Source organism: Astyanax mexicanus, chromosome 11 (assembly GCF_023375975.1).
Source record: "Astyanax mexicanus isolate ESR-SI-001 chromosome 11, AstMex3_surface, whole genome shotgun sequence".
NCBI classification, from domain to species: Eukaryota; Metazoa; Chordata; class Actinopteri; order Characiformes; family Acestrorhamphidae; genus Astyanax; species Astyanax mexicanus.
The window spans coordinates 30,548,436-30,575,690 of record NC_064418.1 but is presented as its reverse complement, the minus strand read 5'-3'; the positions used below and the strand labels follow the sequence as shown (position 1 = coordinate 30,575,690).

Here is a 27,255-nt window from a genome sequence, read left to right as displayed (position 1 = left end):
TTAATCAGAATACCGTGTCGGGAGAGATTACCTGATTATGGGGGGGAAAGCGTAAAAATGTCAGGCTAAATGTTCTTCATTGAGATTTAATCTGGGGATGCAAAAGTGGAATTTTGAGAAGAAAAACCCAATTTGACGTGGCAGCTGAGAAAATTCTCACAAAAAAAGAGGGATTTGAAGAGTTTTCTTTTAAACACATTGCTCTCCTTTTTACTGTGCAGAATAACAGCTTTTATATGATCTGAAGTGTTTCAGTGACAGACAGTAATGTTTCTCGTTCTGAACAGAGGAATCCTCCTCTTTCCTCAGGGTGCGTTTTTCTTCTCAAGACAGAGAAAAGAGAGGGCAAGGGCCTGTATATCATCTTTTCTTTCTCTCTCCCTCTCCCCCTTTCTAACACTCTCATTATCACTCTCATCCAGTCTCTCATCTACACACCTTTTATTCTACCCTATTCCACCTCCTCCACGTCGCCATCTCTTTTGAGTGTGTGTATGGTGCCCTCTGGTGTCTCACCGTGGTATTTTGAACAGAGCTTTCACAGGGTGCATCTCGGACAGCGGCGGATCTCCATCAGCCAGCTCTATAGCAGTGATACCCAGAGACCACACATCACAGCGGGCATCGTACGAGTAGTCAAACTGCTGTTCACATGCTATCACCTGCAGACAAGCACAGAGACAGACTTCCCAGTAAATAAACATCTCAGTATAGCACGCTGCTAAACTGAAGCTCTTTAAGGCACGCAGTCTCCATATCAGTGTTTCAATCATATCATATTTACAGATTTTTATTACAAAATATTATTTTCTTATCATCTGTATGAAGAAAATGAAATAATATAAAGTCAATAATATTGGTACTGTATGTAAACAGTGCTTGTTTTTTCCTCCTCATCCAGACTTTAGCAGGGCTCATGCCGCTCACCACCATGACCAATCATCAAACAGAGGAGCAGCTCCTCCAGACTCAATTCTAATTGGCCTGGAGGGCGAACCCCCTCTAGCCCAATCATCTCGCTTCAATTCAGAATAACACAAGAAGGGGGGGAAACCGGCTCTCAGCTATTAACCTTCACACGACCCCCAACACACACACACACACACTCAGACACATGCCATGAACAGGCATACACACAACATTGCATAAACAGATGCCAGAGACACACATACAAACTCATGCATGTATGCACGCACACGCATGTGCGCATGCACACACGCACAGACCTGCTAATGCATTTTAAATCAGACAATACTGCATTAAGCTATAGGCGAGAGCGTAATAAGGATATTGGCACAGGGAATAAAAAAAGAGCTTCAGGAAAAATAGAATGGAAATACAATAATAACTGAATAAAAAGTGTGGGTGTGTATATATGCAGGAAAAAAAGGGGAGAGAGAGAGAGAGAGAGAGAGAGAGAGAGGGGGGAGACAGTGGAAATGGGTGCAGTGAAAGAGAGTGAGACAGACAGCAAGGTAAAAGATGGGCAGACAGGAAGAGAAAGACATATTTGGACAAGGACAAATGGAAGTGGGAGAGAGAAATGGGAAGAGAATACAGAAAAGAAAGAAAAAAATAGAAACGTAGGACAGACAGACAGAAAGAAGAGAGACAGAGAGAGAGAGAGAGAAAACAAGAGAGAGAGACAAACAGCAAGCTGGATAGTGGGACAGACAGAGAAAAGAATATAGGGGAGAGAGAACAAGAAAGAAAAAGAGAGAGAGAGAGAGACAGAGAATAAGAGAAAAAGAGTGGAGACGACACATTTAGGGGGTGCAGTGGGAGAGAGAGAGAGAGAGAGAGAAAGAAACCAACAGACCTGAAGGTAAAAGGTGGGCTGACAGGAAAAGAAAGACATGCAAGTGGGAGACAAAGAGGATGAGAAAGAAAAAAAAGAAACATAGGACAGAAAGAAAGAGGAGAGAAAGAGAGACAGAGTAAGAGACAAACAGAGAGAGAGAGAGAAAGAGAGAGACTGACAAACAGCAAGAGTGTGGACAGAGCGATAAAAATAGAGGGGAGAGAGAACAAGAAATAAAAAGAGAGAGAGAGAATAAGAGAGGGGAGACAACACATTCAGGGGGTGCAGTGGGAGAGAGAGAGTGACAAACAGACAGGAAGGTAAATGATGGGCAGACAGGAAGAGAAAGACAAGCAAGTGGGAGAGTAAAAAAGGGATGAGAATACAGAAAAGAAAGAAAAAAGAAACATAGACAGAAATAAGAGAGACAGAGTAAGAGACAAACCGAGAGAGAGAGAGAGAGAGAGAGAGAGACTGACAAACAGCAAGCTGGAGAGTGGGACAGACAAAAAGAGGGGAGAGAGAACAAGACAGACAGACAGACAGAGAGAGAGTGAAAGAGAGAGAGAGGGAGAGAAAGGGATGTGGGATGGACACAGAAAGAAAAAACAGGTCAGGGACAGGAGGACAGACACAGGACGAGGGACAGGACGAGTGTGAGAGGGCGAGAGAGAGGAAGATTGAGTGAAATGAGATTCAGACCTCAGGAGCCATCCAAAAAGGCGTTCCCACCGATGTGTTTCTGCGCAAGCGTGCACTCGTCAGCTGTGCAGACACACCTGGAGTGAAAACACACACACACACACACACACAGAGCCCAGAAACAAGCTCATATTATGAAAATGAACCCTTACATAAGAGACACATCATAAATATAAATGGTGTCTCCACTTCTATATAATATTTTCATACCAGCAATCCATAAAACATAACCAGCAACAAAGAAGACAAATAAACATGGCCTCACAGCTACTGATTATTTCTCTAAAACAATTAAAAATACAAACAACTACACACACACACATCCATGTCTTTTAAGAGTTGCCACATAATATGACATGGCACCAGGTCACGGCCCATTCAACTAGCAATCATCATCGTCATCATCATCATCGTTTGTAATGAAATGGAGCAGCTTTGTCTCCCTGCAGGGTTCCACTTCCCTCCCCGCACACAGAGACAAACATGCCTCAGGCAAGTCATTTAGCCCACATCCATCTCTCCCTCTCTCTCTCTCTCTCAACACACACACACAGTTTATGTACTACATTCAGAATATTGCTATTCAAATGAGAGAGAACAGCTTAACCTCTACGTGTGCACACACGTAGTAGAACAGTCATCACTACAAACTACAGTGTCTCTCCACTGATGCTTCATCTAAACTTAATTTGATAATCATTTCAAATGATCCCCTCTTTATAATCCCAGTGCTGGTTAAGGCAGGCGTGCTGGCTGTACAGCAGACGGCTCTGCAGGACTACAGGGCCTCCTATAGACGTTCTGTCAGCGTGTCAGGGTGAACAGTAACACTACGCCGGAGGCGCCCTCGCTGTCAGCACACACCGAAACAGACACAGCCATTACCAAAGTCCACCAGCTTGACTCCTCCATCTGTGGTGAGCAGGATGTTGTTGCCTTTGACGTCACGATGGATGATTCTGTTGTTGTGCAGATGCTGCAGGCCCTGAGATGGAAGAGAGGAGTTGTAGGGGTTTCAGATGATTCTTGATCAGAGGATTCTTATTAGTGAACAAAGATTAGCACATCTTGTTTTAACCCTTAGCAATTAGTGTTACATAACTGGCTATTGACTGTTCATCAGCCATAAAGCACTGAAAACAGCTAATCCATGCTCAACATTAAATAAAGATTTACCAATTTATCAAACCTGGTGTTGATATGATGAGAACTAGAAATAACTCTATTGATGTTTTAAAGAAAACTGTGCTGTTAAAGTTCTGCTTTTTGTAAAATTGCTGTTTCTATTTATTGAAATACTAGTGTTTTACTGAGCTAATAAACACTTACTTCACAGATAAGAAGCTTTTACTTTACTGAAATTCCAACAGGTGTCTAAAACATTTGCACAGTACTGTATATGCACATTTTCTGAATGCTTATGGATATGGAGGTAACAGAAGAGTACCACAAGAAATCGTGGGGGCAGGATAGCCAATATTTTATTCAAATATCGCCATATTTTATTCTCATACCTAGTTCCCCCAATGGTGAAACAAACTAGCTTCCACTATCAGAGCAGGAGCATCCCTCGCTACCTTTAAAGAGAAACTAAATTCTAAGCCATATTTTTTTTTCCTTTGAAGTAATGAAACAATAGGCCTTAAAATATGTATGTCCTAACCTTAAAAAAACACTTTTATTGTGGTAATTACAGCTGTGCTATAGACATGGAGGATGTGCCAGTGTGTGCAAAGACATCACAATACGCAGATCAGTCAATCAATAATACTGCGCCTCTGCTGGCGTCCAACCATTTGGGTCTTACCGCTATCAGAGGCACATTGCTGTTGCTGCAGCTCAGCCAATCAGCTCTCCCTCCTGCCCTGCCTCTAAACCAATACATCATCCGGTGCTCCTCCCAAACTACCCCTTCCATTTTTTAGCCTTTTTCAAATTTGCGCTGAGGGCGGAGTCAGCTAAAATCAGGGGTTTAGTGCCCCTTTAAGAAACTCCTTAAGACAGAGCTATTCAAAGAGCACTTACTCTCCTAACACCTCTAACAAACTAACTACTAAACTAACTACTTCTCTTTCCCACTTTTAACGTTTGGCCTCCTAAAATGTTTTTGCCTTGGACTTCTATGCTAATGTACATCATTATTTGTAAGTCGCTTTGAATCAATGTAATGTAATGTAATGTAATGTTATATAACTCTATTTTAAAAGTTTAGAAAAAGAGAAAGCCCTGGCCCCTTAATCTAAGATCCATTAAAATTTAATAAATGTTCATTTAATCTTTATTTTAATCTAATTTAAATAAATTTAATTTAATCTCAGGTCAAGTTTTCAAAACCCTCCAACACACCCAGTCTCTCCCTTTACATCGATCATCTCTCTTTCCTGAATTAGAAAGGGTGGACTGGCTTCTTACCACAATTAGAAGCTGCCCAAACTCCAACCCAAAAAGTTTTCTTGCGGTCATATCCCATGTATATTGCTATGTTTTATGGAATCTAAACAGTGCTGCAAAACGGTGGGGCTTCTCTTGTCTGTTTGAATTAACAATTCTAACCAGATACCACTCTGCTGTGTATGGTAATATCTTTATGTGATGCATTCACAAATCACTAGGGTTATGACGGGATCTTCTGCCACAAGATCTCGCAAGGTTAAAGCACCATGATTATTTCTCATCAGGTGTTAAATGTGTCCTACAAGACTTCTGCTCAGGTTAACCAAAACAAGTTGAGATTCAATTATAGGTTGTCGGGTCAGTATAGAACCCTCAAGAGGGGTTGCCAGTTAAATATGGAACATTGTGATAATAGTTTAGATAAGAGTCTTAAGCGACTCATGTGAGATCATACAGGAAAGAAGTTGTTCATGGTAAAACAAGCTGCAATACTTTTTCGCTCAAACTGAACGACAAGATAACACCTAACAACTTATACATAAATAAGCTGTCCCATTACATACTGATATATCTGGGAATAAGAAAGTTTTGCTCATTAGCTCAACGTTGGCCCCACATATGGAGGTCCTCCTTCCTTTTGTTTTTGTATTATTCTCCTTAATATAAAAAAGTCGCAAGAATTCTGATCTGATCTGATTTTAATACGAACTATTGATTAACAATCCACATCTCAGTTACCTCAATTACACTGTTAAGTCTATAGTGTTTACACAGACCTAATTAAACCTGAAAGAAATAAGCTGCATGGTTAGAATACAGCTCCTTCGTGTTCTACAGCTGCCCCACAGTGCTTTCCTCACTCTCTACAGCTGCCTCTGCCCTATACCCCCCCACTCGCCCTCCCATTGTGATCCAAAATAAGCATTGTGCTCCTGGCAGACTGCTGAGCCAGCCCCCTCCACTGTGCTGGTGTTAGCGGATTAGCTTAGCCGCATGTGTGTTTTTGTGTGTGTGTTTATATCTTACCAACAGTGCACCACAGAGGATGTAAGAGATGACTGGCTCCTCCAGACGTTTCTCCCTCATCAGCAAACCTTTTATCAGGTCTGTTACTGAACCCCCATTACACAGCTGAGCGAGAGAGAGAGAGATACTTAGTGAGTCCCCAATTCATCTTTTTACTTCATGATTTATAAACAAGAAAGAAGTGCAGCACACGCAGACTTCACACTTCATAAAAAGTTATATATTTATCTCTTCTCTTTGCTGTTAAAAAGGTTAAAAACTACCGTGACCAAAGAGCATCACAGAAAGGAATCTTTTTAATCAATTAAAAAGCTTAACAACAACTATCCACAATACTGTACACCATTATTCAATAATGATCTAAAGCACAGGAACCAAAACCTGCCAACAAACAAATACACTTTTAGCTGCTAAGTGCTAAATTACTATATATCTATGAGTGCTCTTTGGACAGAGGGACACTAATGACTAATGTTTTTGTAGCTAGCTAGATTAGCACATTTGGGCAAAAGAAAGAAAAGGGTGACTCACTTCCAGCACCAGCCAAAGCTGCCCTCCAGAAAGGTCATCAGCCTTGTAGAACATGCCAAAGAACTTCACCACATTAGGATGGTTAGAGAGAGAGCGCAGGATGTTGTACTCTGCTTCAATCTCCTCATCAACATCCTGCAGAGAGATAGTATACATAGTGAATGCATACAGTAACAAACATTTCTGCTCTTAGAATGCCCATATAAAAATATGGAACATGAAGCTTTTTCTCAAAAGTGTCTTTTTGTTTTTACCTAATGGGATGAAAAAAAGTGAGATATATATCGTATATTGGCTTTCAAAAATAAATATTGGGTTATATATTATTGATCCATATCACCCAGCCCTATACTGAACTATGGTCTGGTTAATCTGCAGTGTGGCCACTGGGTGGCGAGACCTGTAAAGCTAAGCTAAGTAAACAAAACTGTAATTCTAAAAAAAAAAAAAAAAAAAGCATTTCACACGAGTCAGAAAAGTCAAACCAACACTGGATGGAAATCTACACAGATTTCTCTCCTGAAAACTGTTTGTTTGGTTGAGTAAAGTGCTTCTGTTTATTTACAGTAAGCTTACATTTACAGATTTACACTAAAGCTGGAGCATTGGCTAATGCCACCTGACGTAGCTTGTTTTAACACGGTAAACATGCAGACTACAGGCCAATATACTCACCTCTGAACAGCCAAAGCGCTAGCTCTGTGGTTAGCAGCTAAGGCTAATGCTGCTCCAGCAGTCCTAGTTGGGGTTAGCAGCAGGCTACAGGCCGATAATACTAACCACCACTGAACAGCAAAAGAGGTAGCGCTTCACACGGTTAGCAGCTAATGCTAATACTGCTGAAGAACTAAACTGAAACTCGTATTTCGCTGTACTTCAGCAGAGTGGCTTTACTGCTCCTTACAACCTGACTGATAAAATTTATACATAAGGTGATTATAAGGTGGACTGATGATTTTTGGGAAAATGAAAGGATTTTAAGTGTGCCTTATAGTGGAAAAATATGGTATCTTTAATATTTGGTTTGGTACATTAATTAGTTGCTAATCTAATGTTACATGTAGTCAAAAATTTTAATCAAAATAAAACAATAAGCCAATTTTCTACAGTTTTAAGGAAAAAAACTTAGCATAATATTATATCTCAGATCTAACTGAAATACGCACTACATCAAGCTGTGTCTATATGTATATAAACATGCAGAAATTTAAGAGGCAGTATGTACTTCAGAAAGACCTGAAGACCTGATGAGTGACTGTATCAGAACTGTAATCAGTGAGAGCAGCACAGCAGCTGCGGCTTCATCTGTTCACTGCAGAAAAGGGTTACACAGGATTTTGGACAGGGCTATTGTAGTGCTCCTGCCACTCATCACAAACACAGGCTAAACAGCACCTCGGCAAGGATTGAAAGCGAGAGAAAGCAGGAGAGAGAGAGAGACTGACAGGCTGAAGACGTAGACGACAGCATGAAGGCAGTGAGTACAGCATGGAGTCAAAGAACTCAGCAGGCAAAAATGGCAGAAAGGGAAAAGAGCATATACTTTCTCTGTTTGTGTGACTGGAATGCTGAGATAAGCCAGACAAAGCAGAGTAAAATTCAGAATTTGCTTTCAGTCTTGTATTTTCTACTGGAGACTTGAGCAGTCATGGTAAAGGACTTTAGATTAAACTTTTTTCTGTTTTTAAAGCAGCTGCTGATTAGCTTTAACAATACATAATAACTAATAATGAGACACTAAATGGTTGTTAATAAAGCAGCAATTTGGCTGGATTCTCTGGAAATTGCATAATCTAATGTTAAAAAAGCGTTAATGAACACCAGAGCTGTTTGATTGGACTACATTCCAATTTTATTTTATTATTTTTTTCTAATTTTTATCTTTCGCATCACTCTCCCATACAGCCTCTCCTTGTGCAAAGTGCGCTGTATTGTTGATCGATGCACAGTGACACCATCTGCAGCAAGATGATGCTGCAGCTCTTTGGAGGTGGTCTGTGGATTATCCTTGACTGTTCTCACCATTCTTCTTCTCTGCCTTTCTGATATTTTTTCTTGGCCTGCCACTTCTGGGCTTAACAAGAACTGTCCCTGTGGTCTTCCATTTCCTTACTATGTTCCTCACAGTGGAAACTGACAGGTTAAATCTCTGAGACAACTTTTTGTATCCTTCCCCTGAACAACTATGTTGAACAATCTTTGTTTTTAGATCATTTGAGAGTTGTTTTGATGAGCCCATGATGCCACTCTTCAGAGGAGATTCAAATAGAAAAACTTCCAATTGGCCACCTTAAATACCTTTTCTCACGATTGGATACACCTGGCTATGAAGTTCAAAGCTCAATGATGTTACCAAACCAATTTTGTGCTTCAGTAAGTCAGTGAAAAGTAGTTAGGAGTATTCAAATCAATAAAATGATAAGAGTGCCCATACTTTTGCACCGGTCAAATTTTGGTTTAATGCATATTGCACATTTTCTGTTAGTACAATAAACCTCATTTCAATCCTGAAATATTACTGTATCCATCAGTTATTAGATATATCAAACTGAAATGGCTGTTGCAAACACCCAAATATTTAGAACTAAAAATGATTAAGATTAATAGGGGTGCCCAAACTTTTTCATATGACTGTAGCGACATGAGGGGAGAAAGTGCTTTCTACCCACTCAGAGAGAGCAAGGCCAATTGTGCTCTCTAGGGGCTCCAGCAGCTGATGGCAAGCTACATGAACGGGATTCAAACTGAGGATCATAGTGGCAGGGCCTTAGTCTGCTGGACCACTTAGAGCCCCACATTCCAACTTTTGTAAGAGAAAGAAAACTTGTCTATAAGTCCTGGCATAAACATCTACACATCATTTTTTTTTTTTTACCTAATCTAAACACATAGTTACATAAATGTCTTAAACAGCTTGGATGTTTTTTAACGTGTTTTTAATGGCATAGTGATGGGGAGGGGGGTAATGCATTTATCTCAAATGTCAGATACATTACCCCATAACATACAGAGAGACTAGACGCCCCACTATAACTGTATAACTGTAAAACTAATAAAAAAAATAAAAATAGCTTAAACCAATGGATTATAAAGTAGCACACTCAGTATGGGCCAACTTTAGCAGTGCGTCAGCACAATAAATACATCAGCAAGTATTGTAATGAAATATTGGCCATATCGGTAATGCCAGCAATTAAAAAAGCAATTATCGGCTGATGCCAATATAATTCCTTACATCCCTACTTGGAACTAGAAAATTTCAACATCAGAGTTAAAATGAAGCCAAATAAGTCAAGCAGGGGAGGGCGATATGGCCCTAAAATAATATTACAATATTTCATGGTATTTTCACAATAATGATACTCTTGGTGACATGAGAAAACACTGAATTAAAAAAATATTTCAAGAATACATACACTACTGCAACAAAATGAAAATACATTTTTGTTATTGCATAAAATATATGATATGGCACACCCCTAACTGATATATTAAAAAATAAGAATTTTATAAGATTTGAAACAGAAGTCAATGATACAGAATGTTATGATACTAATAATGCACTCCAAATATCTCCATATATCCAGGATTAAAGTCAAATAAAAGATACTGCACAAATAAATTCTGTGTTTAGTAGATATATAGTGGGAAATGAGAACAGTGTAAAAGAAGCAAAAAAGTAGTACCCTGATGTGATAATTAGGGGTTGGTGATATGGCACGATATTTCAGGTTAAAATGTCATTCACAATATTTAAAAATGTTGGCGATATTATTGCGTACGATACGATATGGCACTCCCCTAAAGCCAACTTTCATATCCTTAAGAAAAAAAAAGGATAGAGAAAGCACATCTATTCTCAGAATACACAAGACTCACATTAATGGGATCCAGGACTTTCACTGCTGCTTGACTTCCATTCCTCTTGTTGTTGACCTTGTAGACCTTGCCATAGGTCCCCTTCCCAATGGTCTCTATGATGTCCCATTCATCAGAGGGGTCAGCCAGCGACTCCAGCCCAATCATGCTTGACTTGTAGGGGTACAGTCCATACAGTGACCTCCTAAACAAGGTACAACACAAATCATATAACGCCAACCTGTGAATTACCAGTACTCATCTTTCACAACATGCTGTTCATAATCATTTAAGACTCTTCAAGGGTTCGGGGCAGTATGGTTATTGCAAAGAAACAAAGAAAAAACAAAAAAAAAATAAATAAATAATGCAGTGTCCTTAGATTACCTTCAACCTATATTTGATAACAGACAATATGAACTGAAGATATCTTATGTTTTGTTTTATCTATTTCCTTAAACACAAGTTGGGACAGTAAAGCATTTTCCACTTTGTAACATTGCGACCCATACTCACAATGCTTAAAGGATGTTTTGTCATTAAAGATAACCAAACAATGAAATGCAAAAGTTTTAATGTGTGCAACAGTATGGGATCATCATCATTTTCACATTTTTCTTTTTGAAGTTCTCCATATATGTGGTTATGTATTGTCTTATTAAAAAAAATAGTAATGTATGTATTAACTGTATGAATGTCCCAATAGTCTAATGCGTCATCTTTTGCATTAATGCCAAAATTACAAAAGTGTAGATATAAAAACCCATACCTTGAAAGACCCTGGCTTTTGGACTCTCTGGATTCTTTAAGCATAGTAAAGTTTTAAATGTCGTTTGTGAAGGTAGGTCTGTGCTATAGTGACTAAGGCTCGCTAAAGTAATAATTTGTCAATATCCTATAATTCTATATATAGCCATCTGAGAAATCAGAGATCATTGGATAGCTTCTGTTTTAATAATATTATGCACTGTAAAGGAAGAAATGTGTAAATCCCTTACATTAAGTATTTTGTTTAACATGTTAATCATTTTCTCACACAGTTTGTTCTCAGGCTGGACATTTTCTGCTTATCTTTGCTCATCCTTTGCTTTGTAATAAATAATGATTACAACCATCTGGATACATCACCTCACATCATTATGTATTTATTAATTTTTTACTTCACTTCCAGCCCTAAATTTCCATCTTAACTTTTTTGGAAATGTGTTACAAGCCTGAAATGCAGGAATTGATGTATATGAACAATTCAAATGAAGGAGATCAGATAAAACATGATACATGATACTTGATGATCTTGTGTTCATACTGTCTACAATCTACAATCAAGTCAAAAGTAAGTTTAAGGAATGCTGCATTTCATTAGTTTTATTTTCCAACCTGTCCTAAATCTTTCAGATTTGAGGTTATAGAATCATAAACACTCTGAACCCCAATCAAATGATTAAAACATTCTTTGCCTGGTTAAATAGGTCTTCTCTATTTAAGGAAAAATACAAAAAAATATTTAACCTTTTTTAAAGAGTTCTATGTAGCAAAAAACAATGGTTTACTGTTATTTTCAGTCAATTAATATTTTCTCTCTACTACATAGACCTATTTTGGATCATATCGTATAAAGAATTAAATGTAATATGTACTATCACAGGACTAGTGATAACACACGTTTCTCAAATGCATTCTCTCTCCCTCTCTCTCACTCTATTTTCTCCAAAAAAAGACATGAAACGACATTTTATGGAACCGTGCAAGCCAGAGGCTGATTTCAACTTGACCACAGGAGCGAAAGGTTGGTGATGACTGCTGGTGAAGCTCTGAGGCTTTCTCCCTCTCTTTTTCTCTCATTCTCTCTCTGATTGCCATCAGAGACACTTAACAGGCTTAAAGGCACAGCAAAAGGTAAGCACTACACACACAAGCAACACACAGATACTCACATGGAGAACAAGATCTTGCTTTGACTCATCGCTTTCAGCGGCAAAAGCTCAAAAATACGTCAGGTGATCATAGCAGACGAAAACTAAGAAAAACAAAGCTGTTCTCCCGAGAGAGAAGAGCCAGAGAGGAGCAGAGACCCAGCGGGAGATACCGAGTGGACGCACAAAGTACTTTCCTGTCTCTGAGCACTAAGACGTTGGCAATCTGCTCAACACTATTGGATTTAGGGGAGATTAACTCCGCGATGTCGCTGGACCTGTGCACACCATTTATCACGGCCCACAGGATGTATAAAACTTTCTCTCACAATGATTCCCCACCAGAGCGGTAATTCAGAGCCGCATCACAGCCAGCACAGACATGGCTAGCGGCACAGCCTATAGGGACTGTGGCCTGTCCTGTCACCTGGGTAATGATTAACAGAGCGGACTAAACGGCAAGTGGGACACTGCCTCTCCCAGTAGGGGGTCAGATTGGGCAGAGGAATTAGTAGCGCATGACATAAGACACTGACCATTAAATCACAGCGACAACGTAACTACAGGCAGTAAAGGTGGAGCAGTACAACATTTAAAAATCAATAAATAAATGAAAAAATAGAAAATACTACCTGTATTTATGTTAAACCAAAAAACTCCAAATATATTCTAGTGTAAATTTAAGAGTAATTTGGAATGCGATATTAGACAACATGAATACAATATAATCAGCATTAAAGATTCTGATATTTTATGATAAAATCCATTTGCTTACCAGCTAAAAACAATGCTAGGGGTTTGTGTGGATAGGCCTGCCATGCTGCCATACTTCTAAGCAAGGAGAACGTAATAGTTTACTTAATGTAAACTATATATGCAATTCACAGAGGAAAGACCAGTACTTGCAGAGTAAAAACATACTTAATACAGACTAGGTTGGGTTGCATTGGGTAGTCGAGTTTAACGCCACATCAGCTCGTCGGCTATTTCGCGGCAGGAAAGGTACTGTCTAATCACAAGGTTCAACGATCTAAGCCATCGCAAGGCAGACAGACACAGACAGACACACAGACACAGTCACTCACACCTAAGGGGCAATTTCAATCAAGTTCCAATCAGCCTGTCTTTGGACTGTGGGAGGAAACCGGAGAACCCGGAAGAAACCCACGCAGACACGGGGAGAACGTGCAAACTCCACACAGAAAGACCCGGGACGCCCCAGCCGGGAATCGAACCCAGGCCGTCTTGCTGTGAGGCAGAAGTGCTACCCACCGTGCCACCGTGCCGCCCTAACACAGACTAGGTACATAAAGGATAAAATAAAGACAGACATACAGATGTGTAGACAGATAGATGGATGCCGGGTTTTCTAAGGTGCTATTGTCGATAGATAGATAGATAGATAGACAGACAGACAGACAGACAGATAGATAGGATAGATTTCCCCTAACACTACTGCAATAACATGATTTATTATAGAAGACAAAACATCCTCTAGAAGAACCACATAACCTCTAAAACTGGCAAGACAAACTGTGTTTTACATTTAACATTCCTCTCATTTCTCTGTACTGCAGACGATGCTGGAAAGTTTTAAAGCTGAATTCTAAGATACATTTTATTTATATATGTGCGATGGATCAGAGCTGCATGTATTGGGAGCTCAGGTTGAAGTGGGGAAGGTAAATGATGCTTGGTCAGTGAGCGCTTTGGGCCTGGCAGAATTATGAATGGCAGTGGAGGGTAGACTGAGTGATGGCTGGTGTTTTGCAGCACTGGATGGATATTTCATAGCTCTCATTTATTTGCTGGGAGGGACATGTTAAGTGCGCTCTGACCTATGACTGATGATTCCAATGGGTTCATTTTTAGCTGGAAACAAACATTTGCCAGGCCAGTGTGGAGGAAAAACTGGGAAAAACAGGTTTTATCCTCAACCACAACTCATTAAAGGAGAAGTCTGGTGTAAAATTGACTTTTGGTGTAGTATAACATACATAAAGAGTACTAACCTTATTGAATAGCAGATCTCTACTCTCACAGCTTTCCGAAATCCAGTAGTTTTGTGCTTTTTGTACAATGGGTGCTTCGGGGCATCCACTTGCCCCTGCAGATAAATCGCTTTTTATACCGTTATCCAGGCTCACTTTTAAAACAAGGCATTTAAAACAAGGCATTCATAACCTTAAAAGTGCAAAAGAAGTTTATTAAAAACATTGTTTACCATCTGTAGAGTAAGCTAATCTCCGGGTGCCGCCATCTTTAAGTAAAGTCATGATCAGTACAGTGATAGCGGCGCCAAGAGATGAGGTCATGCTACGGGTTGTAAACAGTAACAGTTTTTAATAAGCTTCTTTTGTACTTTTAAAGGTTTTGATGACTCGATTTAAATGTCAGGGCTCTCCAGTTTCTACTAATGAGGTGTGGGGCTACTTTGAGCTTGGATAACAGTGTAAATGTGGATGGATGCTCCCAAGTGCCCGTTGTAACAAGTGCTGGGCTAAAAGCACAAAATTACTGGATCTCAGAAAGCTGTGAGAGAGCAGGGGTGGGCTGTTCGACAAAGGTTAGTACTCTTAGTACATTTTACTACGCCCTAAGTCAATTTTACACCAGAGTTCTCCTTTAACTGTGGTCTTTTACAGGAGCAGGTGGGCCACAAATGGCCTTGCTGCTCTAAAATGTCCAAACTTCTAAGAGCTTATCAGGAAAAAAACTGACTGCATCCAAAACAAAATATAAACAAAACATCAAAAAACAATACAGGCCCAGAACACTGTGCTCAGTCACTGAGGCATCCCCGCCACACCATTGTCTCTGTAGGGGGGTCGTGTTGCTGGCAGCATCTGTGTGACCACAGTGACCGATATCATCTGATACACCCATATTAACTTTCACACACTGCCAGACAACGCTGCTTCATGGCCTTATAAACCTGAATAACAAAGAGTCTATTTTAGCCCCGTCACTGTACACACACTGTACACACTGTATTCATTTATTGACTGGAAAATGATTATATAGTCAGGGAGGATTAAGGGTGATTGGGACATGAAGGGGACAGGTCAGCTATGTAAGGTTTATTTTCTTGCATGAAGGGAAAAAGCAAATGGTTTTGATGAGAACTAGCTGTGAACCACAAAAATAACATCTTCACTATTACAAAAATGGATATTCAGAAAGATAAAATATGACTAAAAAAGATAAAAAACTGCCCTAATAAATAGAGTGTAGTGTGTCTGTTAACTTTTCCCTGTTTTTATATCATATAGAGTATTATAGTATATATATACAGGAGCAGAAATAAAATAATTAGAAAACATTAAATAATGCCATTGTTATTTAATACCTAATAATAAACCATACTTAGTAATTAACCAGAATGCCTTCTCATAACCAATGTACATTTTAACAATAAATCATCAATAAAAGAATAAATATTAAAAAAAACGAATAAAAACTTTATTATACCATATATGTAATAGAGATGGTCAGTGTCTGAATCTACAAGCATTTAACTTAACGTCTAGACAATATAACTGAACATTAAAATGACCTGAAAAGAATCTATTCAATTTAGTCTTAATCCTAAACCCCAAATGATGTTCAGGATAACCAGCAGATTATTCAAACAGATTGCTACTAACTTTGACCCTTTGAATAATCTATAAAATAAACAGGTTGCTAATAATAATCTATAAAATCAATACTAAATATACATAAACATTTTTAATACAGATGTAAAATTAAAACCGAGGGACAGAAAGACAACATACCTTGTGTGTCAGGTACCTCCCTAGCACGTTGCTGAAATGACCAGGTATGTGTAAAGGGTGTGTGTGTGTGTGTGTGTGTGTGTGTGTGTGTGTGTGTGAGAGAGAGAGGGTGTGTGTATCTAAGGTGCAAATGTGTCCTTGCCTAAATCATGCTAATCAGCCTTCATGAATAGTTCATCAGGTTGTAATCGTCAATGCGATCTAGTTTTAAATATTCAAAAGCAAGATGTAGCCAGTCATAAAAGGGGCTTGATATAGAACCCTCGGGTTACTTACACACACACACACACACACACACACACACACACACACACACACACACACACACACACACAAACAGCTTCAAAACAGGTGATCACACATTTACACTGTATGTATTATTTGTAAGTAGCTATATTTCTCATATGTGCACACACACACACACACACACACACACACACACACACAAACATATATATATATATATATATATATATACACACACATACACAGATTATATCTGTCCAGTATCATTCATTTTACTTTAGTCCTGGTTATATGGAGATATATGAAGTGCATTATTAGTATCATGACATTCTTGATCATTGATTCTTGATCATTCTGTAACAAATTTAATATATATATATATATATATATATATATATATATATATATATATATATATATATATATTTATATCTTAGTTAGGGGTGTGCTAAATCATATCGTATAAATTTCATTTTGTTGCAGTAGTGTATTCTATTTTTTTTTTAATTCAGTATTTTGTCATATTGCTAAGAGTATTGTTATCAGGAAAATACCATGCAATTTCGTAATATTATTTTAGGGCCATATCACCCACCCCTAATAAATATATTACACTGAACCATATTTTGCTCTCTTTCCAGAATAGGATTCAATTTATTGATTTTAACACAGTAATAATGAAAATCTTGTCCTGCTCTTCATTAGCTGATCCTCTGCTCATCTTTTCAGAATATAGCCGGATAGGCCTGATGCTCATTAATTTACCTTTTAATAAAATCATTATTTGTTATTTATATTAATAGAATATTCTAGACTAGCTTCATCTGCCTCGTCTTCTCCAGACATTTTGCTTTAAAACTGTCCAAAAAAACACACACACAGATGAGTATGCCTATTATAAAAGAGTTTCATGTTTGAGCTAATTACCATAATATCCCTCTGTGAGGGAGAGAGAGATATAATAAAAGATCATAAAGCATACATAATAAAACACCGCACTCTCTAAAAATAGAGCGGCACAGAGCTGTCAATCAAAAGCTGTATTATGGAGACATCATGCACGCTTACTCGTTATAGACAGTAATTTAATCTACAGGATCACAGCTCAGCATCTTAAACATCCACATTCTACTTTCACCCATAGTCATCTCAGGTTTGAAGCATAGGTGTCGCTCGCATCGCCCCACATCCGTACATGTAGGTATGTTTGCGCATGCACACACACACACACTGTTCTGCTACAGTGGTAAACAGTAGCCATGTTGCTATGGGCTCAGTGTCGGGGGAGAATGAAGAACAGGTGGAAAAGGACAGGAGTGAAAACAACAGCGCTGCACAGCGGCACATCCCATCCCAGCACTCCTCCACTTCCCACACTGCCCTGAACGATGAATCTTCCTCATACACCACACTCCATTTACTGCCAAAGTCTCAGCAGATTCTCTTTACAAGCTTCCTTACATCCTCACACACACAACGTCAATTTTTTTCTCCATACACTACAGTTCTGGAAAACATTAAGAGACCACTTCAGTTTCTGAATCAGTTTCTCTGATTTTGCTATTTATAGGTATATGTTTGAGTAAAATGAACATTGTTGTTTTATTCTATAAACTACGGACAACATTTCATCCAAATTCCAAATAAAATATTGTCATTTAGAGCATTTATTTGCAGAAAATGAGAAATGGCTGAAATAACAAAAAAAGATGCAGTTCATAGTTATAAAGTTTTAAGAGTTCAAAGTTTTCATGCAGCTTGGCATGTTCTCCTTCACCAGTCTTACACACTGCTTTTGGATAACTTTATGCAACGCCTGGTACAAACATTTTAGCAGTTTAGAAGTTCAGCTTGGTTTGATGGCTTGTGATCATCCATCTTCCTCTTGATTATATTCCAGAGGCTTTCAATTTAGTAAAATCAAAGAAACCCATTATTTTTAAATGATCTCTTATTTTTTTCCAGAGCTGTATGTGCCCACTGTGTGTCCAACTGCTCAAACTGGCCACACAAAAACTGCTTCCAGTACTGTTATGATGAACTGGGGAGCTGGGGATGACCTCACTAATGCTCATCACTGAATGAAATCACATCCTCAGAGCAATGCTCTAAAATCTTGCCTCTTAAGCTTCCCCTGAACATTCCATCAAAAGCAGGAACAAATATCATATCCCCATAGCTCAATAAATTTTTAGGTGTCCCAATACTTTTGTCTATTCAGTGCACAACACTGCATGAAAGTGATCAGACCCATGATCACACACTTACAGAAACTGACAGCACAACAATTAGCTTCATTTAAAAGCTTCATTAAAAGAACCATAAATAGAAACACAGACCACGCACTACACACACCTCCCTCCTCTTAAAGAGTTACTCTGTGTGAGGAAAGGTGATATGCGAGAGGGAGAGAGAGAGAAAGAGAGAGAGAGAGAAAGAAAGAGAGCTTATATTACTGTGTCAGTCTTACACTGCAATACTGGTGATGACAACAGAGTGAGAGCGCATGAATAAATCAGGTGGGAACACTTTTCTTATGGTGGTGCCACTACTGACCATTACTTGTCAATACAATTTTAATTTGTTTTACTGTATTTTAGTAAATTTTCAGGATATTTTAGTAATTTTTCAGGATGTGCATTAGGTCCACTATTAATGACAAATTAAGAAATATTACATTAGGATTTTAAATGAGCCAACCCCCCCCCCCCCCCCCCCCCAAACACACTGTCTATTACTTGCCATAGTCGTACAATACGATTTAAGTAGATAAAAGTGATATACAATGAAACATCATTGTGTCAATAGCGAAAGCTCTGCTGGACTTGCAACATGGTAAACTTTGTGAGAACACAATATTTTATTTTTGCAAGCTGTTTTTGTCAATTATGCAAGCTCACATCAATATCATATCAACCATCCCCACAACAGTTTTCTTCAAAATTAACACATATTAATTAAATCGTTCTTTCATTCATTCATTCATTCATTCATTTATTTATTCATTCATTCATTCATTCATCATCAACCGCTTTATCCTTCAAGGGTCACGATGGGGCTGGAGCCTGTCCCAGCCGGCACAGGGTGGAAGGCAGTATACACCCTGGACAGACTGCCAATCCATCGCAGTAACACATATTATATGGACATAAAATGAATACATATTTTAGGAGTTTATATGTGGTCACATTTAAGGGGTTGTGGTGATGAGGCAATTAAAACGAATACTAAAAAGCTAATGCTGACCGTCTAATGTCATAAACACGCAGTTTTCCTTTATTATTTATTAGCACCACCAGGAGGAGTTCCATGCTGTTTACACATGCTACGTTCACTATTTCAAAATTTTTATCATTCTGTGTTAAAGCAGCCTTACACTGCACAGATATACATGCTGGAACACAGAATTTCCTCACCATATTTACTACTTTCCTGCTCTCGCCCTAGACATTTGCCAGAAATAATGTGCTTGTGTGGTTTACTATTGTGCATTTTGGTGTGTTTTGGTTTATGCCTGTGGGAAACCAAACCAAACAGAGAAAAAAAAAAAGCTTCAAGTAAATAAACTCATCAACTGATCCGGACCATAGAAACCAACTACAGGTTTCCTCCTAGATGGCAGTTTCCACATTGTCCATGTTTGGCTTCTATGTTTTGCAATGACAGAGAAGGTGACATTCTGTACACTCCACTCCTCCAAAAGAACACAAAGCAAACACACACAGTGGATTTCCGTCATGGCCTGACTAAACCAGAGCAAAAATACCCAGCTGTGTTCTGTATAATCCTGTTACAGGGATAGTAGGGGAATTCAGGACTTCGCTGTGTCCCCCCTGCTGTGAGTTCTAATGTAATTAGATGCCCTCTTTGTCTCTTTGTCCAGCAGGTAAAGACCTCCTCACGCACACACAGCTTAGTATTTCAACTGACCATCAAACACACGGCTCTATTAATAGACTGAGAGAAAGTCAAATACTAAACTGACCAACAAAGTTTGAGGTTTAGGTATGATGTTTGATAATTATACCAAGAGTATGAGTGTAAACATCTGAAATGTCTGAAGGGACTGTATTAAATAGGTGATTTAATCATATTATTTTTTTTATTTGATCATTTAAACCACTTGTTGCAATAAAGAATAAAAAGCTCATAGTTAACAGACTAGACACGCCTAGTTTTGTGTGACCACCATCGACTGCATAGCATTTGTCAAAGATATCTCTGACATTTAAATAATAAAAAGGGTCTAAAATTGTTTACATTTCATTTTTATAAATAAGGTAGCAACAAGTTAGTCTATGTAACATGAACCTGTAGCAGAACCTGGATATGTTCTCAAATTTATGCTCTATTTTATATACCGTATTTTTCACGCCATAGGCGCACTCTCAATAAACTTCTATTTTCTGGTCTATTTTCATACGTAAGGCGCACCAGATTCTAAGTCGCATTATGTGACACTAGTAAGGAACAGGGGTGTCGCCATATTTTCCTTCTAATTCAGCAGGTCTCACCACTGAGTGGTGGTAAAATAAAGCTAAACTAAGTTAAGTAAACAAAACTATAATTACAAAATGTCTTTTAAGGTAAAACAAACACTGGATGTTAATCTACACAGATTTCTCTCCTAAAACTGTTTACCTCTAAGGCTAGCCGCGGTTAGCAGCTCATGCCACCCGTCAGAGCTACACTGTGGAACCCTGAGTGTTCCAGTAAGGCAGGGTGATATAAGCTAGCAGTTTGTCCCACGTAGCTTATTGTAACACATTAAACACACAGGCTACAGTTCAATATACTGTATATTCAATATTCTGAACGGCAAAATAGCTAGTGCTTAGTGCAGTTAGCGGCTAATGCTAATACTGCTCCAGTCTCTGTGCTGGAGAACTAAACTGAAACTCCTGTATAACGCTGTACTTTAAAATACATAAGGGGCACCAGATTGTAAGACGCGCTGACGACTTTTGGGAAAATTGAAGCGTTTAAGTGCGCCTTTTAGTGTGAAAAATACGATACTTAGAACAGGGCCCACTTTTGCACAAACAGTTTAAAGACTAAAAGTTTGAAAGACTAAAAACCCACATGCAACCTTTAGCCTACTCAGGTTTCCCTCTCATCTCTAAAGCTTAGTTAAAATTAAAGTCCTGCCCAAACAGCAAGCAGGTTTGGTCACATGACCTTGGCCATCATAAAATCCTCCTGGCAGTCACAGCTGCAGCTGGTCAGCATAGCATAGATTCAATGTGAATGGGAAATGTGATTGGGCTTTTGGAGACACAGGCTGTATTTTTGTCCCCAGTAATTTGTGAAGTCCTACTAATTGACGATTAGTCGACAACAAACACATTTTTATAATCGATATTGTCGATTTTATCGACTAATCGCTGCAGCCCTAATTGTAACAGACAGTAATGATCCAATATGTCATGATACTAATAATGTGCTCTATGTGTCCAGGATTGAAGTGATGACCTGATGGACCATGTGTAAAAAAAGCAATATATATAATAATTTATATAAATAATATTGTGTATGATACGATATAGCACACCCTTACACCAGGCCATGTCTGCTGCCCGGATCTGTACCAAAGTCAGTGCTACACGTGGTGCTAATCAAGTGCAGTGTAAATGCTATAAATTAGGCAGCACAAATGACTCCTCAAACCAACCTATCAAGGCCCAAAAGACTGCATTTTCACATTGAAGCACAATGATGAAACTCAATAGACTCATGTGGAAATTAGAAAAAGGAAATCTAACACATAAGTTTGCAGCACAGAGGTACTGTGTATTCTTCAGCTGTGTCATTGTGTCAAACTTGTTTCTCATCTCTCACCATATTCTGCCGTGAAGATGGTAAAACTCTGTTCCCTCTGTTCCCTCAGAATTAGCCAGCCCCCTGAGTGGGAGGAACACAACACAGACACAAATTGGACATATATACACACAAGTATCCCTCAGAATTAGCCACACCCCTGGAAATAGGATATTAAAAACATCCGACACACAGTTAACCTGATCCCTGTGCATCTAAAGCCTGAGCCCTGACTAATCTAACACATCACTTCTCAATCGCCGCTCAGTCAGAATACACTCACACACACTTGTGGTGCATGCACAAAAATCAATAGTGCTAAAATTTGATGTCCTTAAACATTTAAGCCAAACTGCCCTGCTAAAAAAACAGCCTGAAGAGCTGGAAACTCAGATGTAGTTTGATTTGATGAATACCTTTTCAACCCCGTTAACTATCAAATGCCAGTTCAGACTAGGGAAGCAAACAGTATTGTGCTTGTTTAGTTTGTCTGCTTGGATGTAAAAAAAAGGCTTGTATTCAATAAATGGTTTTACAAAAGTGTTTTTTATTGGTTTTAAAATTGCAAAAAAATAGAGAAAATTTTCGAAAAAAAGGAACTGTATTCACTTTAGGTTTTTGTTACATTTTGTTAAAATGTTAGAGTTTCAGTGCATCTCTAACTAGCACAATCTGTAAACAACTGCCAGCATAGCAGCTGGTCCTGAGCTAAATGTTTTTGCAGTGTAGTATAAACTCAGACACAGTATATACAGCTAAAAAAAGATACAAAAATAAGAGACCACTTCAGTTTCTGAATCAGTTTCTCTGATTGTGCTATTTATAGGTATATGTTTAAGAAAATTGAACATTGTTGTTTTATTCTATAAACTACAGACAATATTTCTCCCAAATTCCAAATAAAAATATTGTAATTTAGAGCATTTATTTGCAGAAAATGAGAAATGGCTGAAATAACAAAAAAGATGCAGAGCTTTCAGACCTCAAATAATGCAAAGAAAACAAGTTCATACTCATAAAGTTTTAAGAGTTTAGAAATCAATATTTGGTGGATAAAACCCTGTTTTTTAATCACAGTTTTCATGCATCTTGGCATGTTCTCCTCCACCAGTCTTACACGCTGCTTTTAGATAACTTTATGCCACTCCTGGTGCAAAAATTCAAGCAGTTCAGCTTGGTTTGATGGCTTGTGATCATCCATCTTCCTCATGATTATTTTTAATTTGGTAAAATCAAAGAAACTCATCATTTTTAAGTGGTCTCTTTTTCTTTTTTTCCAGAGCTGCCTATCTAAAATCAAATGCACACAAAGTGACAGTCATATGTGTTTACGCATTAAAAAATGTAAATAAATAATGCATTAATTATGGGTGGAAGAGTAATAAGATATACAGTGGCATGAGCAATCTAGTAACAGATATCAAAGTATCTGTTGCTGTGAATTGCTAAGTGAGTAAAAGGTGACCTGATTTACATTACAGTAACTACAGTAAGTCGTTTTATATTAAGTTTATGATGTTTAAAGGGAAAAAAAAACTAAAATGTTTGGGCACTTTGCATGGTTCTGTACCAGTAGTATGATCCGTCTACCACAATCTGCAACATAAGCCTAAAGAATGATGGAGGTCTTGCTTTTGTCCAGCAAACATACCTTTACACCTTGTGGCCAAAAGTTTCTGTTGTTTATTGTTTATTTCCTCAGTTCCAGTCAGAAAACTCATATTTTAATCATTATTGAAATTTTGTTGCACAGTAGAACAGTGCACCACTTCTTCAGAATGTGTTTAATTGTTCTGAGATGGTTTTGCTGTTAAAATGTGAAATGTTGGTGCAAGTTTCTTAAAGTGCATTATGAACTGGTATTTATATTTCTATTTACATTTAGAAGTAAAAACATTGGCAGCTGCTTAGAGGAGCTCATGCTGCTGACCGCTGGGACCATGTTTTTGTATTATTTGTATCATGGCTGTAAACAAGCCATAGTCTAAACAGAACATAGCTAAAATAAACCCAAATAAAAAGTCGAGACCTCATACTTCTTGGGAAATTTAATATTTTGAACTGAGCTGTTTGTTTTTTCTTAAGATTGTTGTTTAAACTAATGCTTGAAGGTCAGTTCATCTTCTACTCAACTATTCATTCACAGTAACAGGAATTGTCAGCAATACAGAGGAACAATATTGAGTTTAATAATATTTTAAGTGTGTAACATGGTGTATTTGAGTTCTTACCCATTTTGCACTGCATCAACTCTTCCATTCACATTTCCTGTAAAGAGAGCCAGATACTGTTTCAAACACACGAAGCACAGAGCTAAAGCTAGAGCATTTAAACACGAAATCTCCCTCCGCAGCTCCACAGCTTCAGGCCTACAGCTGCTCAAAGCGCTCAGCTCTCTCTGATAAACAGCAGCTCCTCACAGCAACGTGAAGCATCACTACTAAAACACCACCTCCAGCAGCAGCAGCTCGACACCTGCCTCCACCTGCTGCTCCTACCGCTCGCTCTCTCTCTCTCTCCGCTCCCTGTTCCTGAAGAGGAGAGCGGTTTATCAGTAAAAGAACACTTCACTCACCTGCCATAGCCGTTTCCTACCATAGCCGAAGTGATTTAGAAGCTCCGGAGCTCCTGAGACCTTAATTATTAACCGGAATTTGATAAGTGGCTGCAGGTTCCCTTCTGAGAGGAAGTGCTTCTAACTCCCAGCAGACCTCACCTCCAAACCACACACACACACTTACACTTATTCACACTTATATACTCACTACAGTAAAGAAGCACGTTTAACAATATTACAATAACACTACTAACTACCAATAATAATGTACCACCGCGCTGTTAAATAAATACTATTTAATAATAACACACTTGATATAAACTGAGATAAATTATTAGAAAAAAAATACTTATACTAAACACAATGCTACAACTACTGATTATAATATAGAACAATGCAGTTAAATAAATAAATACATAAATAATATTTTAATTTAACATACCAGTTATGTTAATTAAATAAATACTACCAATAAACAACTGAGATAAATTATAAAAAAAAACAATGACTTTAATAATACTACACCAGCTAACACTAATAATATAAAACATATTAATAAATAAATAAATAAATAAATAAATGAAAAATGTAATAACACGCCTGCTAATTAAAATAAATACCACTAATAAACAACATCAATTCTTGTAAAAATATTTATATTAATAACAATACTACAACTAATAATAATAATAATAATAATAATAATAATAATAATAATAATAATAATAATAATAATAATATAAAACAATGCAGTTAAAATAAATACAAAAATAATATATATTTTTTAATATACCAGTTATGTTAATTAAATACTACTTATAAACAACTGAGATAAATCATTTAAAAAAATACTTAAACTAATAACAATACTACAACTACTGATAATAATATAGAACAATGCAGTTAAAATAAATACATAAATGATATATATTATTTAGTATACCAGTTATGTTAATTAAATAAATACGACTAATAAACAACCGAGATACATTCTTAAAAAATACTTATACTAATACCAATACTACAGCAACTAGTACTAATAATATAGAACAGTGCAGCTAAATAAATAAATAAATAAATAATAACACGCCCGCTATGTTAATAAAAAAATACTACTAATAAACAACTGAGATAAATTCTTGAAAAAAATATTTATACTAATAACAATACTACAACTACTAACACTAATAATATAGAACAGCGCTGTTAAAATAAATACATAAATATTTTCAATTTAATACTCCAGTTATGTTAAATAAATACTAATAATAAACAACTAAAATTCTTACTTATACTAATAACAATACTACAACAACTACTACTAATATAACAATGCAATTAAAAAAAACTAATAATAAATAAATAAATAAATAAATAAAATTAAATAATAACAGGGCAGTTATGCTAATTTAATAAACAATAATAATAAATAATAAAACCATAAACTATCCTAATTCATTTTAACAATACTACTAATAATAATATAGAGCAGCTGTTAAAATACATATTTAATAAATGCACGCCAGTTATGTTAATTAAATAAATACTACTAATAAACAATGATATAAGTTCTAAAAACATAATAACTAACAATACTACAAACTACTAATAATATACAGCAGTACTGTTAAAATAAATGCATAAATAATAATGTTTAAATACAATAAGCCAGGTATGTTAATTAAATATGTAAATAAATTAAATTTAATAACTACACAATACTTATATGAAAAAAAAATTAGTCTAGTAAATGTTTCTAGTTACAAACAGTGCTGTTAAATAAATAAATAAATAAATAAAAAGGCAGGATATATTAAATAAATGCTAGTAATAAATCCTACTGCCCTAATAATTAGCCAATTCTTCTAAAATAATTAAATATTTAAGAACAACAATGCTAATAAAACCACAGCTTTTTAACTAAAAATATTGTCTAAACAGTCTAATAGTCGTCTATTAAATGCTAAAGAAAAAACACCCTGCTGGAGATAAATATTGGCCAGTTCAAAATATAATTTCTTTAAGTTTGATGGTTTTAGCCTGATCAGGCTAGAAAACCAGTATGACCCAAAATCAAGGGCAATATAAACTATACAGGTCAAGAGCTGGTTAATCAGATTGATAACCTGTACTTGGTATGTTTCTGCATGTTTGACCATCAAAAAGCAGGGTAGACCATATGAAGCCAACTACCACACCTGTTATTTGTTAATACTAAAACTACAAATAATATAATAGTTATAAATTAATAATAAATATATAATATGAATACCTACTGTAGATTGCCGAGCAGGTTTGCGTGCAACAACACCACAATAATTCACTGTGTCCATTCCCAGAGTGCTTACAGAGAACCCCACAGCCTGTCCAGAGCTCAGATCCCAGTTAGCTGAACTAATGAGATGTGTCATGTGAACTGAAGGCCCAGTTCTGGCCTTTGTTTGCTTCTTTTTACAGAGAGTTGTTTTCTGGGCCTTTGAAAACCTGGTCAGTGAGATTCAGACCCAAAGCTGAAATCTCTCTTCTCATTAACCCAGATTTATTTCTTTTTTTACCTTTATTATAAAACAAAAAAAATTACAACCTGCAAACAAAAACCCTCCACCCCAAGAAATTAACACAACCACAGCAAAG

General features: G+C 37.2%; 1 protein-coding gene across 1 annotated transcript; it reads right to left on the bottom strand.

Annotated features, from left to right (window-relative positions):
* Nucleotides 1-512: 512 nt before the first annotated feature.
* Nucleotides 513-24,780, bottom strand: LOC125805010 (myosin-IIIb-like). The gene is made up of 9 exons (XM_049485216.1): nucleotides 24,640-24,780; nucleotides 24,296-24,332; nucleotides 22,086-22,148; nucleotides 10,334-10,517; nucleotides 6,455-6,589; nucleotides 5,924-6,028; nucleotides 3,389-3,488; nucleotides 2,504-2,580; nucleotides 513-662 (listed from the first exon to the last, which is right to left on the bottom strand). Exons 1-9 carry the CDS (start codon nucleotides 24,644-24,646, stop codon nucleotides 513-515), a joined length of 858 nt encoding a protein of 285 aa, XP_049341173.1. The 5' UTR covers nucleotides 24,647-24,780.
* Between the last annotated feature and the right edge of the window lie 2,475 nt (nucleotides 24,781-27,255).